The sequence below is a fragment of the Canis lupus genome, chromosome 10, assembly GCF_003254725.2.
Source record: "Canis lupus dingo isolate Sandy chromosome 10, ASM325472v2, whole genome shotgun sequence".
NCBI lineage: Eukaryota > Metazoa > Chordata > Mammalia > Carnivora > Canidae > Canis > Canis lupus.
Genome location: NC_064252.1, coordinates 55765767 through 55783837, shown reverse-complemented (window position 1 = coordinate 55783837; position 18071 = coordinate 55765767). Strand labels below are relative to the sequence as shown.

The 18071-nt window shown below is 39.4% G+C and overlaps 2 protein-coding genes across 5 annotated transcripts in view; one reads left to right on the top strand and one right to left on the bottom strand.

Moving 5' to 3' along the window:
• ERLEC1 (endoplasmic reticulum lectin 1) overlaps nt 1-16229 on the bottom strand; it is a 30182-nt gene extending 13953 nt beyond the window's left edge. Inside the window, exons 1-8 of one of the 4 annotated variants that reach the window (XM_049115501.1) lie at nt 15880-16229; nt 8917-9021; nt 7690-7770; nt 6822-6899; nt 6625-6688; nt 5915-5973; nt 3642-3865; nt 3424-3553 (exon numbers count right to left, since the gene is read on the bottom strand). In XM_049115501.1, the coding sequence (XP_048971458.1) occupies nt 3424-3553; nt 3642-3865; nt 5915-5973; nt 6625-6688; nt 6822-6899; nt 7690-7770; nt 8917-9021; nt 15880-16089 (951 nt within the window). In that variant the 5' untranslated portion in view covers nt 16090-16229. The remainder of the gene's footprint in view (nt 1-3423; nt 3554-3641; nt 3866-5914; nt 5974-6624; nt 6689-6821; nt 6900-7689; nt 7771-8916; nt 9022-15879) is intronic. The other 3 variants (XM_049115500.1, XM_025466946.3, XM_025466931.3) reach the window with 3 other exon arrangements.
• Nucleotides 16230-16268: 39 nt separating this feature from the next.
• ASB3 (ankyrin repeat and SOCS box containing 3) overlaps nt 16269-18071 on the top strand; it is a 104481-nt gene continuing 102678 nt past the window's right edge. Inside the window, exon 1 of the mRNA XM_025466866.3 lies at nt 16269-16397. The gene's annotated coding sequence lies outside the window, so the exon portion shown is untranslated. The remainder of the gene's footprint in view (nt 16398-18071) is intronic.

Sequence of the window (18071 nt, the reverse complement as noted above, 5' to 3'; positions counted from 1 at the left end):
GCAGAGGGAGAAGCAGGCTCCATGCACCGGGAGCCCGATGTGGGATTTGATCCCGGGTCTCCAGGATCGCGCCCTGGGTCAAAGGCAGGCGCCAAACCGCTGCACCACCCAGAGATCCCACCCCCCACTATTCTGTCCTTTTGTTCAGTCGTGCTTTTAAGTACACCCTCCGGGCACAACATCCCCGATCTGCTCTGGAGATGTGACTATGACTCACATCTATTCTTTTTTTTTTTTTTTTAAAATCTCATTAGGACTTTTTGTAGTGTACTAAAAAATAGTATCTGTACTCACTTCTATCCCTAAACATTCTCCTGGGTGGTTCCTTAGTGTGTACTCCCAGCCTCTAGGGCTGTAAAAGTAGGTCTAACAAAGAGGTGGGGTTCTGGAGATCTATTTGTCATATTGTCTATTTGCCCAAGAGGCTTCAATTCTAAGTCCCCTTAATAAACCATTTCATGTCAAACAAAACAAAAGTAACAGGTATAATATCATACCAAAATTTTGATAACCAGATTTGTATTTTTGTTTAAAACATAAAAATGTTCATAATCTTTATGGTTAAGTTTATTCCACTTTTAAAAGGCAAATCATATGACAAATATGTACTAAACTACATTTATAAAAGAAAGGATATTGAGAAAAAAATCATTTTAAATAAGTATTCACCCTATGGTATTACCTAAGGTTTTCATCTACAATATGTATTCTAAAGATCCTAAGTATAGGGCACCTGGGTGGCTCAGTCAGTGAAGCGTCTGCCCTCAGCTCAGGTCATGATCCCAGCCGGGGTTCTGGGATCCAGCCCTGCACAGAGCCCCTGCTTGGTGGGAGCCTGCTTTTCCCTCTCCCTCTATCTGCTACTCTCCCTACTTGTATTTGCTCTCTCTCTGTCAAATAAATAAATAAAAATCCTTAAAAAAAAAAAGATCCTAAGTATTTTTAAAGTATTATCATCTGTAGCTTCTTAAATATAATTTTTCTCAAATGGCAGATTAAACACATTAATTAAAGAATAGCTGCTATTTTTTCTCTGAAGAAAAATTAAAGTTGGGATTTGGGAAGCATTTTGATTGAGCTCATTTTTCAGTACCTGTCAGTATTTAAATCACTATTAGGGAGAAGACCAGGAGAGAAATCCATGTCCAATCTTTTAATTGACCATTTCAAATCAAATGCAGATTAATGTTAAGATAATTGTTTCTTCTTATTAGAATGTCAGCATTCACAACATTCACAGAGTCTGGCAATACTTTTGCAAGAAGTACTCAAGAGAGAGGTGAAACAAGCTTTGCAGCTAAATGTTAGTTATTAGTTAATTAAAACATTATTAAGTACCTACAGTATTATCAGGTATCATGCAAGGAGCTGGAAACCCCAAAGTAATAAAGCATAGCTTATTCTCCCTTCATTTTAATATAAGTATCATAGGGAAAAAATCAACCAATTTGGCCACATAAGTGCTATAACGGAGGACTGAGTAAAATACAAGACCAAATAAGAGGAAACATCGATCTCTTTGTGGGAGAAGTCCTTGGTCATTAGAAGTCCTCGCTCAGGGATCCCTGGGTGGCGCAGTGGTTTAGCGCCTGCCTTTGGCCCAGGGCGGGATCCTGGAGACCCGGGATCGAATCCCACGTCGGGCTCCCGGTGCATGGAGACTGCTTCTCCCTCTGCCTTGTCTCTGCCTCTCTCTCTCTCTCTCTCTGTGTGTGACTATCATAAATAAATAAAAATTAAAAAAAAAAAAAAAAAGAAGTCCTCCCTCACTTGCAAAGGAAGTAATATTGCTTTAAAAACAATGGGGACGGGGATCCCTGGGTGGCTCAGCAGTTTGGTGCCTGCCTTTGGCCCAGGGCGCAATCCTGGAGTCCCGGGATCGAGTCCCACGTTGGGCTCCCGGCATGGAGCCTGCTTCTCCCTCCTCCTGTGTCTCTGCCTTTCTCTCTCTCTCTCTATCATAAATAAATAAATAAATAAATAATAAATAAATAAATAAATAAATAAATAAATCTTAAAACAAAACAAAACAAAAAAACGAATGGGGACCATCTTTGAGAGACCAGACTTGATCATACCAAAACCATCCTCCCTTGGTCCTTTGCCTTGGACCTGTGACTTTTGGGATTAATTCTGTTTTCATTTGTGGCTGAATGTAACACGTATACAGTAAATCATCTCCTCTGCTGTCTTAGCTGAAGAGAAACAAACAAACAAACAAAAACAATGGGGAAGGGGAGCCTGGCTGGCTCTGTCTGGAACATTCAACTCTTGATTTTGGGGTTGTGAGTTCAAATTCCACACTGGGTGTGGAGACTTAAAAATAAATAAGTAAACAAACAAACAAACAAACAAACAAAAAACCTCAATGGGGCAGATTAGGTAAAGGTCAGTGTGAGAGAGATGAATTTGAGGTTACTGAAAATGTATATGGTTATGTCCAATGAACAGAAGAAAAGGGAAGAGAGCACACTGAAAAGGAGAAGCAGCACAGAGAAGTGGTTAAGAGGACAGGCTCTAAAACCAGACAGTTTTGATTTTCATCTCTAATCCATCACCTGTCACTTCCCTTCTCTGAAACTTAATTTCCTAACCTGTTAAGGAGGATGATAATAGTGTATCTTGTAGGTTGTTATGAGGATTAGCTAACAGCTGCTGTTAAGATTCAATCCATGTTAACTATTGTGACTCTGGTTTGAGTTCAGGGGAAAAGTCAATATTGAAGATGCATATTTGGAACTTATGGGCATATTAATGGAGGTTGACAGAATGGGCCTGGATGAGCTCACTTGAGACTATATAAACTAAGGAGAGAAGGCAACTATGGCTAACTGTGGGGAATGTCAACATTTCAGGTGCAGGAAGTAGACAAAGACTTAATACACAGGAGAGGAGAACAGAGAGAATCAGAGAAAATGACTTCAAGTAAAGACAGAAGAGAAAGTTCAAGCTTCAAATGTTCAGTGTTTTATATGCTAAGATCAAGTTATGCATATGTCCATTGAACTTAGAACCAAGAGATTGCTGCTGACCTGAATAACAAGTTTCAGAAGAATGATGGTTTGACAACACAGAGCAATGGGTTTAAGAATAAAGAAAGTATTAGAAGATAAGTTGTAATCTATTTTTTCAAGGGGCTCAGCTGGGAAGGCCAGTCAACTAGCTAAAAATTTAACTTAACTACAATTCATGGGTTGTCAAACTTTAAAATATGAAATCATGAGAGTAATAAAATGATAAAATAGTATCTGAGAAGTATAAAAATAAGGAAAAGACTTAAAATCAGTTGAAAACTTGGAACTTAAAATTTTGAGTCAGAAAAATAAATTACTATGTAGCTATACGAATGATTAAAATACTGCTATATGCTCTGAAATTTGGAAAAGGAAGCACTGAAAAAACACTATTAGATAATTCTCATACCTCTTTATTTCTCCTGAAAGGCACCCTTAGTATTTCTTCCTGCTGTTCCAACTGCCTCAGGGTGAGGGGTTTAAATGGTGATCCTGGCAGTGACTGGCAAAATATGTCATTCACAGGGGACGCTCTGAATCTAGTAAGGACAAAGCATTAAACCTAAGCATATGACACTTCAAAGCATGTGTGCATTTCATGTTTAAAATATTAAATCCATGTCCTACCTATATTTAGGATGATTGCACAAGAGTGGTGTCAAAATGACAACTTCATATTCACAAGTTGTAACTTCAGCTACTGAAAGAATTTCATGCTTAGATTCAGGATGACATATGTACATCACCGTACTTGATCTGGGCCGGTTCTGTTTCAAACTACAAGGTGTACCATTTCCCATTCCCACAGGATAGTAGGGTGTCATCTGACCTTCAATATTTTTAGTGGGAATCTTAAAAAAGAAGTATAAGACTTTTCATTAGAAATGGAGGTGAGGGTGAGGATGGGAGAAGCACTTATTCTTAAAGGAAGGAAACTACATTTTATTTAAAAACCAACCTTTATAAAGATAACATTTCTGTATTTTCTATGAATTCTTCCTCTAACATTCTTTTGATTCCTAAATTCTTATTTGAGCAAATACTTATTTTCAGAGCTTTTTTAATACAGCAAAGAAGCAAAATTTTTATTTGGTGCTAAAATTAAGATGTTAAGCAAGTGTACACTTATATAAAAGGGTATAATCTCTTGATTAATATGAATTGTTTCCAACAGTTCTAAGAAAAGAGACTAAGATAAAATACAGGAACTTGCTATACTGGACTAGTCAGAATTTTCTATACTAAATCCTTAGTGAATGGCTGTGTTACAGTTTAGATTCTAGAGGTTTATAATCTGATTGTCAAAAAGTAGAGCTAATAGTAAAACACTATCTTCTGAAACAGGAATCTCAATACTGTACTCATTCATCAGTTTGCTTACTCTTTTTCCCTGTCATTAATATGAAGAGCCATGCTTTTCAACATAAACTCCCATATAAATCTATTCAAGGCCAGCAAAGGACAAATGGGGAAATTTTCATGGAATGGTTAAATGAAATAGATCACCTCAGAATATAGGGATTATAGAGGAGCTAGCTCCCATAGCTTATCTACATAAACCAAAGAAAAATCTAATATAAGGGCTCTAAAAAAATACTGTTAATTTGATCTCCAAACAAGCTCTTTGGAGGCAGAGAGCTCATCTTATATCACTTTGGTACCCTGTCAGTGCCATGTCTAAAACAGGCAAAAAACAAATGTTTCCAGGGAAAAGTATTTTGAGGTTTCTTATATGTCATTTTCATGCTAGTACCTAGAATTAGAAAATCCTGGGTTCAAAGCCAAGCTTTGAATTTACTGGCTTTCTGACTTTGACCAAATTTCAGTTTTTGTCATTTGTAAAAGGAGAATAATAATATATACTCAGAGATTTTCAGGAAAATTAAGCATTACCTTTCATTATATGCCTGGCACAGTATCTGGCTTATAAATTGGGGCTCAGTAAATGTTAGTTTTCTTCCCTTACCCTTTTCTTCCTCTTCCTTTATCATTTCACACTTTGATTTCCATCTTGCTATCCTCCAGAGCCACAGTAAATAAATATTTTATCTCAAAGGTAGTCTGTAAAATTAAAATCTTTTAAAATAGTAATGCTATGTGTGTCTATGCTTAGCTTATCAATTCACCCCCAAGCCACCCTTTTAAGTTATAGGCATCCCTTTTAAGGCCTTTTGCTGTTTCACTTGTCTTTTAATAAAAGTATCATTATGATATGAAACCATTTACAGAAATCTCCTCTATCAATAGGTTATTTAACTCTATGGGAGTTCTTAGGATTCCGAAAGCACTCCTTGAACTACAGGGGCATTTAAAAATTGTGATTAGGTACCCTAAGGAATCATCCTTTTTAAACAATCCTATTTTTCAGTCATCAGTTATGCATTCAACATTCAGTATGCACATAGGAAGTGCCTATATTTGGCACTCTGTTTTGCACTGCGGGATAAAGAGATAAAAGACAGTCCCTGCTTTGAAGACGCATGCAGTCTGGTAGCTTGTTATTTACAAATGTAGTTTATCTGTTTTACCCATGGGAGATAGGGAACAAACCAGGGAAAAAAAAGCAAAAGCTCTTATTTATAATTGTTTCCAATGTTAAACAGAGAGAACCACTGCTGAGCCCGGAAGTGATATACTGCCATTACAAAAAATTTCCCAAACTCATCTTTGTAAGTTCCTTTATTTTTCTATGATCCTAAAAGTAAATAAATGTATTGCAGTATAACTTTTCTCAAAAAAAAATCTAACATACTGCAGATTTTCTTTGACCCAGTCCTTTAAGGTATTTGATAGATAGGTTAAGAACACATGACTAAATTCTGTCGTTTAAGCTGTATAAATTCATGCCTAATAATAGATGCTAAAAATGAAAAAAAATCAACACTGATATTATCACTTGCCTCTTTTGATTTTTCCTTTTCATCTGCCTCTTGATCTGTGGAATAATATAAGATATTACCTATGTAAGGCAGGTGTAAAGAATGACCAGTGACTCATATGTAAAATAAAAACGATTAAGTTTTCAATCAACTCTGTAATTTTAAATTTCTAAAGAAGACCCAAAACATACATATAATTTTTATCTTATTACTTTCGCTAGTTGCCATGAAATGGTTTTGTTTGAAAGGATAGTCAAATTTAATCTTCATATATTTACTTCTACTTGAGGCATAAAACTGGCTGCTACAATTTTCTTTTTAAGTATTTTTGCATGAGTGAAAAGTTTAATCTTAAATTAATGGACTTTGAACAACACAGATTAGCAAAAGTATTTCATAATTTTAGGGACACGTCTACATTTCTATTTCCACATATAACAACTATGCTTAAACCAAGCAAAAGACTAACATTAACACTATATAAATATAACATTAACATGTGTTATCTTACCAGATTTTTAAAAATTTATTAATACGTAGAGAAAAAGCATAATGCTTGTTGAGGAAGAAAATAATGAAAAGATCTCTTCAAAAATTTTTTCTAAGGGATTATTCAGAAATTTATTTTAGCATTTTAAAATTCATAAAACTCCGAGATCTTTTAAATTCCAATTTGAACATACACTTTCAACCAAATTGCAGCATTACTATCAAATCACTCTGAAACAAACCTTTTTCAGATAGAAGGTTCTTAGCCAACATATTCCCAAGGTAGTATTCGTGAATATTTACTTTCTATAGTGGAATAAAATAAAAATATAATAAGTGTTTTGCAAATATCAATAATACAATTTTAAAACCATCAATCTCATTATTAAAGTTCTCATTTTATAATGTTCCATACTTCATATTTGAAAGAAAAACATACCTGGCCACTTTCTTTCTCTTCATGGTATTGTCGAATGTGTTTTCCGTGACATACTTCATAAGTCCAGTAAGACTCAATCTAAAAAAAATGGACATATTTAAACATATAAAAGCCATAGAACTCACCCGAATTACTTTTTGATACTTTATGTAGTTGTGTGTAGATTTCCCTCAAGATTTAGAGTAAGCTTTCATTAAGTGAAACATTATTATGCCTCAGAAAAATACAGAAATTCTGAAGTCAAGTCACTATTTTCACCAATTAGCTGTATGTGACAATTCTGTGAAGAAATCAGGTCTGGAATACACTTGGGATCAATAATAACCACCTGGCTTAGGAACCATTTTATACATAGCCTGAAAGATAACACTTCACATTTTTCATTAAAATTATATATAAGGAAAAATTCTGTTGATCTGAAAAACATTCAGAGCAGTTTGGAATGTGATATTATTTGAAACTGGTTTTGGGTGTTTGCTGCATCTACTATGCAGGAATTTAAATCGACAAAATACTATTAAGCAATAGCTCTGATTTACAACTAACTTAAAATTTGATACAACATAATAAAGTAAAAAGAAATGCAGAATTACTTTCAAGGGTCTAATGGCAATTGGAAATTTATTTTCTACTTATTTTTTTTAAAGGTTTTATTTATTTATTCATGATAGACATAGAGAGAGAGAGAGAGGGAGAGAGAGGCAGAGACACAGGCAGAGGGAGAAGCAGGCTCCATGCAGGGAGCCTAACGTGGGACTCGATCCCGGTACTCCAGGATCACGCCCTGGGCCAAAGGCAGGCGCCAAACCGCTGAGCCACCCAGGGATTCCCCTATTTTCTACTTAATAAGTGAACATAAAATACGTACTCTGTAGGAACAACTGCTTTGTTTAAACAGTGGCTCCAATAGCTCTCTTGGATTAGGGCCTTTATAATCCTTTTCTTCTTCCTATGAAAGAACTAGGATTTAATACTTACAGTTATTCTAGAACTTCACCCAACTCTGCTGTCGGGGTATTAACTCATTGTTCAAATCACAGATGCTTGGAAATAAAAGGGGAAAAAAGGTCAAAACTTTTAATAAGATCCTGTGGTTTGCCACTTCTTTCAAAAGAATTGAAGTATAAAATATGGAGCCATAGAATAATCTTCCATGCTTTCTTCTCTTAAAAAAAGGCTTTTGAATATCAGTGTCCTGAACAATTCTTATAAACCTATTCCAGAAGTTTTAAATACTCGCATCTGAACAAATTCTAACTATGAAAGCTTCAAAATAGTTGAATCTTGTAGAATGTATGGAAAAGTTTTAAGGTACATCCCAGTTTCCTATATATTTTTACATTTCACACTTGAATGCCATATGCTTATGTGTATGATTGCACACATGTGTATTTGTGTCTTAAGAAGGTTTAAAACAAAATGAAACAGAGAGCTGTCTCACAGATTTTAAATCTGAACAAAACCTAAGAAAGCATTCACTGAGTTTGTAATATTTCCATTTTACAGACTGTGAAAATACTATGTAATGAACTCAATAAATTTATTGAGTGGAAGAACTGAGTTTCAAATTTGTTCAAGGTTCCACAGCTAACTATAGCCTATACCTCAGCCTCCTGGCTCCTAGGCTGGTGTCCTTTTCATTTTACCATGCTGACTCTCCTGTTTCATCTTGAAAGAAGTCATTGCCTTGAAGGATGGATAAGAGGCAGTTAGGGCATTTCAGGAGGAAAGAAACGGGCATGAGCTAAGTAGAGAAAACGTATAGGTACCTATAGATTATCAGAAATTCTTTATAAAAAGTGTCATATATACATTTAAAAATTATATCCTGTTTCAAACCCCTCATTTCTATAAAAGAAAGCAAGTGTGGAATTAGATTTTCATTCAAAATATTAATAATTGGTTGCTAATTTTTCCAAGTTGAACTGTAAAATCAAAGAATTTAAGAATAATAAATGTGATTACTACTTTTTATGATAAACAGGATTATTGAGAAACCTGTCATTCAGTTTTATTTTAAAGTATGTGTTTGCAATGTTTTAAATAAATATATTTGGTGAAAGGGATTACCAATGTATTTATTATAAAAAGTTACCTCATCTCCACTTGTCACAAGAGGCAGAATGCATTTATATTTTTCTTTATGTGTAGTTGTCATGATGACATAATTATCTTCTTTATACAAAACTCCAGTTGTAGGCTAGAAATAGAACAAAAAATATACATTATTTTTTCTGGTTAAATTGTATTACACTGAATAAAGTACAGTCTTAGGTGAAAGTAATTCATCATGTCAACAGAAGATTTTTAAATGTATTTCCAAAGGCAGGGGAAAAGATTCTACAAATTATTTAAGGTCAAAATTAGGACGACAAACTACCTTGGTGTTATAACAGAAAAAAAAAAAAAAAGGACACAAATGAAATTTGGAGTATAGAGAAAAAAGTAGTAATGCAATAGACTGAAGTTAAAATTGGGATTAAAAAGCATTAAGAGGTGGGGGGTCTGGGTGGCACAGTGAGTTAAGTGTCTGACTCTTGTTTTGGGCTCAGGGTGGTGAGATTGAGCCCTGCATAGGACTCTGTGCTCAGCACAGAGTCGGCTTGGGTTTCTCTTCCTCTCCTTCTGCCCACCCTGTCCCCCTCAAATAAATACATCTTCAAAAAATAGTATTAAGAGGCAATGAGCATTAAAAGACACACCATTACTGAATACTTATTACTCTTATTAACAATTACCACCTATATATGAGAATCTATAGCACTTTAACAAATGTATTCTCAATTCTATTGGATGGGACATTTGAACATAATAATAGTACAATGTTTTATATTTGGATAAATTATTTTTTATTCTATTTTATTTACTTATTTTTTTGACAGAGTGATAGAGAAAGCCAGAGAGCACAAGCAGCGGGAATGCAGAGGAAGAAGGAGAAGCAGGCTCCCGGCTGAGCAGGGAGCCTTTTGTGGGGCTTGATCCTGGGGATCAAGACCCGAGCTGAAGGCAGATGATTAAGAGACTGAGTCACCTAGACTCCACGGATAAAATCACTTTATTTTTTTTAAAGATTTTATTTATTTATTCATGACAGACACTCAGAGAGAGAGAGAGAGAGAGAGAGAGAGAGAGAGAGAGGCAGAGACACAGGCAGAGGGAGAAGCAGGCTCCATGCAGGGAGCCTGACGTGGGACTGGATCCTGGTTCTCCAGGATCACGCCCTGGGCCGAAGGCAGGCACTCAACCGCTGAGCCACCCAGGGATCCTCCATAAAATCACTTTAAAAAGAAAAATCCCTAAGGCTCCTCTGTGCTGACTTAATTTTTTTTTTTTTTTTGTGTGTGTGTGTGTGTGTGTGTACATCCTAAGTCAGCAAACTCTGTAAAGGGCCAAGTAGCAAATATTTAAGGCTTCATGGGCCATGTGGTCTCTGTTGCAACTACTCAACTATGCCATTGTAGTAAGATACTGCATAGGCAATAGCAAAATGAATAGGTATGGCTGTGTCCTGAAAAAACTTTACTTACAAAAATGGGTGGTGGGCCAGCCCAAAGGTATAGTAAACTATCCTTAAAGCTTTCTACACTATAAAACCAAACAAATGCTAACAAGCCAAATATGAACCAATGTAATTCAAATAAATGTTTCAATTAATATAATTCACATTATTTAACTAAAAAGAAATCTTTGCTTTGTGAATGATGTGTCACTAACTGCTAAGACAGAGGTTTTCAATTCAACTCTTTTAACTCTTCTCATCTTACAGTACTTGTGAAACCACTATGCTATTTGGCTATCCCTGATGAGGAAAGAACTGCTCTTATTAAGTAACTTTGTGCTTTTCTTAATTTAACAAGGACCTAATCATAATAAAACAAGTACTATTTGGTCCAACGTTGTCTTACATACCAATGCAAATTAGGGCAATGTTCTTCCAAGACAATAAAACAAAACAAATAATAGCAGTAAATATTAGCTGTATTAGCTGTATGGCAGTTTTAAGTCCTTAACATTTTTTAACTCATTGATCTTCAAACAAGCCTTCTACCCATCTTACAGAAAAGGAAACTGAAGCCCAGAACTTAAATAATTTGTACAAGATAAGATAGCTGGTAAACAGCACAATCCAGAGATGCACTCAAGCAGTTTGGTCCCATATTCTGTGTGCTCTTAACTGTTTTAACATATTTGAATCAGTTGTTAACACTCTTTTAGATTACTATATAGGCTCCTGGATTATGATGAAGGATCCTTTTAAAAAATCATTATAGTGAAGAGGGGAACCAAAGATTTGAAAGTGAGAATTGCAGAACCAAATTTATGATAAAGGGATCCTTAGAAACATTTACTCAGTTGTGCCAACAAAATTGCTATAAGATATAACATTTATGATGCCTTTTGATGTTTTTCAGACATATGCAAAATGTGTAACATGAGTTGTTTCAAAGCATGACTCACATTTACTTAGCAATGAATGGCTGGCCTGAAATCTTGCCAGACCATTCCTGTACTGTAGTGAAGGCAACCAGTAGCATATGACTTAAGTGTATCTACCTCTATTTGTGAAGCGCCTGCAACTCTAACGTTCGGAGTTGTATTCCACAGCAACATTGATTTATTTACTAAAACGTTCACGACAATGCTAACAATGGAAAAAGTCCTGCTTGTGTGGAACCAGAGCAAAGAAAGGAAGACAATCCTTTCTTTGTAATGAAAACCACTCTTGGGGCTTTATGTTTATATGATAAATTCATTCCTCTTGGAAAAAAGACTTCAGCTACCTCCATCTTGACCTCAAACTTTCTGTTTGGGTTCTTCTTTCCAGCTTGTCTCTTGGCTCAGACAGAAGATCCAGGGGGCAAACCATCCCCTGATGGGAACCCAAACTACCCCCTTTAGCAAAAAGGACTGCCTGAGCCAGCAAGACCCTGCCCATGACTGACTCCAAGACCAGGACTGATTTGACGCTGAATGCCTATGTGCACATACCCCCCCACCTTTGCCCCTATTTTTCATATAAAAACCTGGAAGTATTTTCAGCACTTTGGAGACAGTCTTTGAGCTGCCAATCTGCTGTCTTCCAGGTGTTGGTCTCACTGAAATTAAATCCTTCCTGGTTTCACCCCTACTTATTTCTTTGAATTTGGATTTGGTCAGCAGTGGGTGGCTGAACCTCATCTGTTTGGAATACCCAGACGCAGGTGCTTTTGTACCCCCGTGCCCCAGCTACACTGTCTATTGTTTCTAAGGTTTAAGTAAGGGGTAACAAAAAATAAAAGCCATCACTTGTTTGAAGACGCAAAGAATTGTGTTTCATTAGTTTTGGAAGGGTTGCTCTCCTCTTCAATATAACAGACCAAGTAGCAATTCTTTCATCTGAGAATTGCTGAAATAGTCACTTACTGGGATCACAAAATAAAAACTCTTAACAAACTTTACTCTCCTTTTCATAACAAAAATTACTGGGAAAAAGTTAAATTTTTCTGATTTTCTAAGTTAAAAGATTTTGATCTGCTGCTAAAAATGCTTCCTTTGATTTAGTAAGGCAGTTCTTTAAGAAAATGAAATATAATAAATTCTGAATGCACAGAATTGCAGAGACTATAAAAAAGTTGTTCCATATAATACCTTAATGTATTTTCAGTGTAAGAGGTCCTATTAGTGATTTGATAAATTTTAGATTTTAATAGAATAAAACTATTCCAAGGGGGTATGATACTTTAAAGTTAAGGAACCTTAAAAATATGTTGGCAGGGGAGAAATTTTTAATGTTTGACAAGAGTCTGGAATAATTTAGATAGAGGATGAGAGACAAAATTATCCTGAGAGAAGTTGTAAAAAACTCAGTGGCGCAACTTGCTAACATATATAAACATGCTTGGAACTATGGAGTAGGTTACCATTCTTCCCAAGCAGTGTTTGGGGTAAGTTTTTTTTTTTTTTTTTATGTAGGCTCCACACCTAATGTGGAGCCTGATGCAGGGCCTGAACTCATGACCCTGAGATCAAGACCTGAGCTGAGAACAAAAGTTGGAGGCTTAATTGACTGAGCTACCCAGGCACCCTTGTGGGAAGTTTTTAAGTGGGAATACATTTCAAAGAGAAGTAAAGAGAAAACTGGACTTATTCTATGGTTTTACTTTGGTGAAATCTGTGACCTCTGTGAAGTAATGAATAGTTGAATAGTTTAATGATACAGAGATAGTATTTCCTAAGAAAAATATATACAAACACAAAAAACTGAATGCTAAAAGCCAGTAAACAAAGAATATCACAGTCATTAATTAACATAAACATTAAAAAATATACAGTTTTGGTGCTTCATCATTTTTTAAAGTAAATTTGAAAGCAAGAGTATAAAGATTATGTATTGTTTTGATATATTTGAGTGGGGAGATGATTTAAAGCACAGAAGAATTTCAATGCTAAAAAAAAAAGATATACACACCTTCCAATCTAGTTTCTTTCAATTTTAGATAGTAGAGAGATAAAGGCCTTTAGCCTAGTTCATACAGCTGCTTAGTTATATATGTCCAACCAACTGCCTCATAAAAGAAAATGACAGTGCCAGGTGAAGAGGGCTGTAGTTTCAATTACATAAAGCAGGGAAGGGAAGCCTTAAGATTATAAAAGTACTAAAACAAAGCCCAAAGGCCAGTGCTAATGACTCCGAGAGTTTATTTTTGCATGAGGGCCACAGACCTTTTGCCAACTCACAGAAGAACTCTCTGTATTTTTCTCAAAATAACTTAAAAAAAATTCTTCAGATGTGCCCATCTTAGATTATATTACATTGTCAAAGAGAGTTAAAAATGAAATTTTAAAATAAAATTGACAGATATGTGAAAGGCTGGTACAGGATACATTTAAGACAGATCTTCCATAACCTCTTTTTAGCCAGCAAACATCAGTGCCAGAAAGACAACTGAATAGCAATTTGGTAGTAACCTCCAAAAAAGGCCAGTTTTAGTCCTTTACTGATACCTCAGAAAGGTTTCAGGGCTGCATTATCAGCACGTGATTATTTTTTTTATTTATTTTTATTTTTTTTCAGCATGTGATTAAAAAAAAAAAAAAAACCCTAAAATGGGCATCTGGGTGGTTCAGTTGGTTGTGTCTGAGTTTGGCTCAGGTTGAGATCCTGGGGTCTTGGGATCAAGCCCTGAGTTAGGCTCCTGCTCAGCGGAGTCTCCTGCATGTCTCTCTCCCTCTCCGTCTGCCCCTCCCTCTCCTTGTGCTCTCTCTGCCCCTCTGTCAAAACAAACAAAAAAACCCAAAACCCTAACAGGTGCAAGAATAATACTTTAATGACCACATTCTGTAACACCTGCCATGTTTATTTTGTGTGCTCTTTTGATTTTTTAAAAAAAGATTTTATTTATTTATTTGACAGAGAGCACAAGCCCGCGGAGCCATAGGCAGGAGAGGGAGAAGCAGGTCCCTGCTGAACACGGAGCCGGACTGGGGCTAGATCACAGCACCCTAGGATCATGACCCCAGCCCCAGGACTGAGCCACCCAGGAATCCCCTGCGTGGGTTTTTGAAACAAAAAAACAGAAGTTGGACTAAATTATTCTCACTTGAAGACTGCTAAAGTTATATCTCACTTACAACAAACTTTTATATAAGTATTTTATTTATTGATTGATTTTTTATATATAAGTATTTTAATACAATAATATTTTATGGGATTAATACAAAGATAAACCTGGCTTCTCAGAGAAATATCTACTTAGATAAATTTGAGAACCACTGAACTACCAGAATAGGAGAACAGAAAACAAGAGGGGTGGAGAATCAAACAAATGTGAACTATTTGCAGAAACTAACATTTGGTAAACAGAGAGCTGTTGTGGTAACGGTAACATTTGTTATCCTGGTAAATCGTGCTTTGACATCCTGCTATCGCTTACTCTTGTTTCAATGAGGTACTAATAGAACAATATGGTAACGGAACGAAATAGTCATCCCAAATGGAACGACTGCGGATAACTGGAATAAGAATTTTAAAAAAGGTTTTGTGTTTTCCAAGACTTCAATTTGAAATGAATTGACTACTACAGGGTGAGCATCTTAAGCGCACAGTTTTTAATGGGCCTGCAGTGGTGGGAAGACTTTTCAATCAGAGTACTCCCCGAAGGCAGAAGCACCGCAAACTTCCGTTCACTGTCAAGTTATAAGAATGTTCACCCCTCTAGGAAAAGTGATCACAGAACCTCACTTTCTGGGGTTTTAAAAATAAGAGTCGTAGTACATCAGCACTGCAAAGGATGTTCGGAGCAGAAGGTCGTTACCATCTCAAAAGCCAGACAGTGCTCTCAGAAACAACTCTGAGGGGATCCCCGGTTTGGCTCAGCGGTTTGGCGCCTGCCTTCGGCCGGGGGCCTGATCCTGGAGACCTGGGATCGAGTCCCACGTTAGGCTCCCTGCATGGAGCCTGCTTCTCTCTCTGCCTGTGTCTCTGCTCCACACCCCCCCCCCCCCCCGTGTCTCTCATGAGTAAATAAATAAAATCCTAAAAAAAAGAAGTGACGTAGTGTAACCAAGCTGTAGGGTAAAGAAAACTTTTTTTTCTTAAAGAAAGAAACCCGTGTACGTGTGTGTATACAAGACAGAAATGAGGCATGAGAAGGAACAGCTCCTATGTGCTGTACAACCGGCCGTGAGGCTAGGGCGGTGATCCTGAAGGCGAGGTCGGCTGGTGGAGGAAGAGCTGCAGCTGACTTTCTAAAAGAGTAGATAAGTACACGCGCCCGACGTGATTCTAAGAAAGCTGCTCCCACGGGGGCGGGAGTGTTGGTAAGCAAGGTCTAGGGAGACAGAGTTCAGAGGGGGAGGACAGGTGACCGCTGGCTCCTTAATGCTCAGCATGGAAGGCACAGCCACACAGTACGTTCGCGAAACTCCTGCCGTGCGAATGAATGAATGCGAGGTAAACGCGCCTTCGGACTGGGGAAGGCGGGCAGCCGCCTGCAGAGGCGATTCCGGAGGAGGGAGGGGGCCGAACCCTAGCGCTAGGACGGAGAGAGCCGGCTACAGGGTTCGCGAGGGCACTGACCAGAGAGAACTCGGTGCCGGGCCAGTTGACTCGGAAGGGGATGTCGTCGCTGAGCTGGGGCAGCGCTCGGCCGCCGCCGGACGCCTCTAGGAGGCCGCACAGGACCAGGAACACCGGCCCGCCGGGGACCAGACTACGCGCGCCGCCTCCTCCTTCCTCCATCCTCCGCTGCCGATCTCTCCAGCCGCCGCCACAACCTCCTCTGCCCATAGAGGCGAGGAGGCGGGGGAGGAGGAGGAGGCGGCGGGACCACTAAGCACCCAGGCAGCCCGGGGCCCAACCGCCGCCACGTCTCCTTCCGGAGAGCCGGGCAACGCCACCTCCGCCCCCTTGGGCGTCTTGCCACCGTTTCCGGGGCAGGCGGCACATCAACATCCGGGGCCACCGCGCCGTCCGCCTACGGAAGCCGGGACGCCGGGGGGCGGGGCGGGGAGAAGCCGAGCGCCGCGGGCTCGGGGAGCTGCCCCCGAAGGAGGCCGCGGCCTGGGACCGCGCGGGAGTGTCGGCGCCGAGAGCCGGTGAGTCCGGGGGCGGGAGGAAGAGAGCGAGCGCGGCGGGCGTAGGCCTTGGCGACGCGCAGGGCGGAGGGCGGCGTTCCTGACTTAGCTGCCCGCCAGCCGCCTCCGCCTCCTGCTGTCCCCTTCGTCTTTCCCGCGTGGAGCGTCTCTCCGCCTCCCGTGCTGCGGGCGGCGGCCACCCCCGGCCCTCGCGGCGCCCCCGCGTCAGCGCGCCGGTTCTCCGGGGTCGGCGTGGACATCACGGCCCCTGCGCTTCCTGGCTTGTGGTCTTCTCGGGGGAGCCGGGGGGTCCCTCACGCCAGGCTCAGGGCCGGGCCGGTGTGAGGTGGGGAACTCCCCTGAGGCTGAATCACGGCTGGCTGCGGGCAGGGCAGGACCGAGGCGTGTCGAATCCCCCTCCCTCTCCTTCAGAAAAGGCCCTTGTTTTCGTTTCCAGGGTAGTGGGTTCTGCAGGGGTAGCCGAAGAGCACCCACAGGGCCCTTCTGCATCAGCTCCTCGAATTTGAACCAAACCAAAAAGCAGGAAGGGCAGTCTCGTTTTTCATCTTATGATTTTTCTTTTTAAAAAAATGCAAGGAATCCACGGATTCTTTAAATTTTTTTTTTTTTATTGGAGTTCGATTTTCCAACATATAGTATAACACCCAGTGCTCATCGCGCCAAGTGCCCCCCTCAGTGCCTGTCACCCAGTCACCCCAACCCCCCGCCCACCTCCCCTTCCACTACCCCTAGTTCGTTTCCCAGAGTTAGGAGTCTCTCATGTTCTGTCTCCCTCTCTGATATTCCCCACTCATTTTCTCTCCTTTCCCTTTATTCCCTTTTACTACTTTTTATATTCCCTGAATGAATGAGACCATATAATGTTTGTCCTTCTCCGACTGACTTACTTCACTCAGCATAATACCCTCCAGTTCCATCCACGTTGAAGCAAATGGTGGTATTTGTCATTTCTAATAGCTGAGGAATATTCCATTGTATACATAAACCACATCTTCTTTATCCATTCATCTTTCGTTGGACACCGAGGCTCCTTCCACAGCTTGGCTATTGTGGCCATTGCTGCTATAAACATCGGGGTGCAAGTGTCCCGGCGTTTCACTGCATCTGTATCTTTGGGGTAAATCCCCAACAGTGCAATTGCTGGGTCGTAGGGCAGGTCTATTTTTAACTCTTTGAGGAACCTCCACACAGTTTTCCAGAGTGGCTGCACCAGTTCACATTCCCACCAACAGTGCAAGAGGGTTCCCCTTTCTCCACATCCTCTCCAACATTTGTGGTTTCCTGCTTTGTTAATTTTCCCCATTCTCACTGGGGTAAGGTGGTATCTCATTGTGGTTTTGAGGAATCCACAGTTTCTTTTTTTTTTAATTTTTTTATTTATTTATGATAGTCACACACAGAGAGAGAGAGAGAGAGAGAGGGGCAGAGACACAGGCAGAGGGAGAAGCAGGCTCCATGCACCGGGAGCCCGACATGGGATTCGATCCCGGGTCTCCAGGATCGCGCCCTGGGCCAAAGGCGGGCGCTAAACCGCTGCGCCACCCAGGGATCCCGAATCCACAGTTTCGAAGAAAATTGCTTTAGTCCAGAATTGAGGTGTTCATTAATTTGTTTGGTACTTATGAGAGCTTCATATGTGCCAGACCATTGTGTTTGGTAAAATGGCAATTGAAT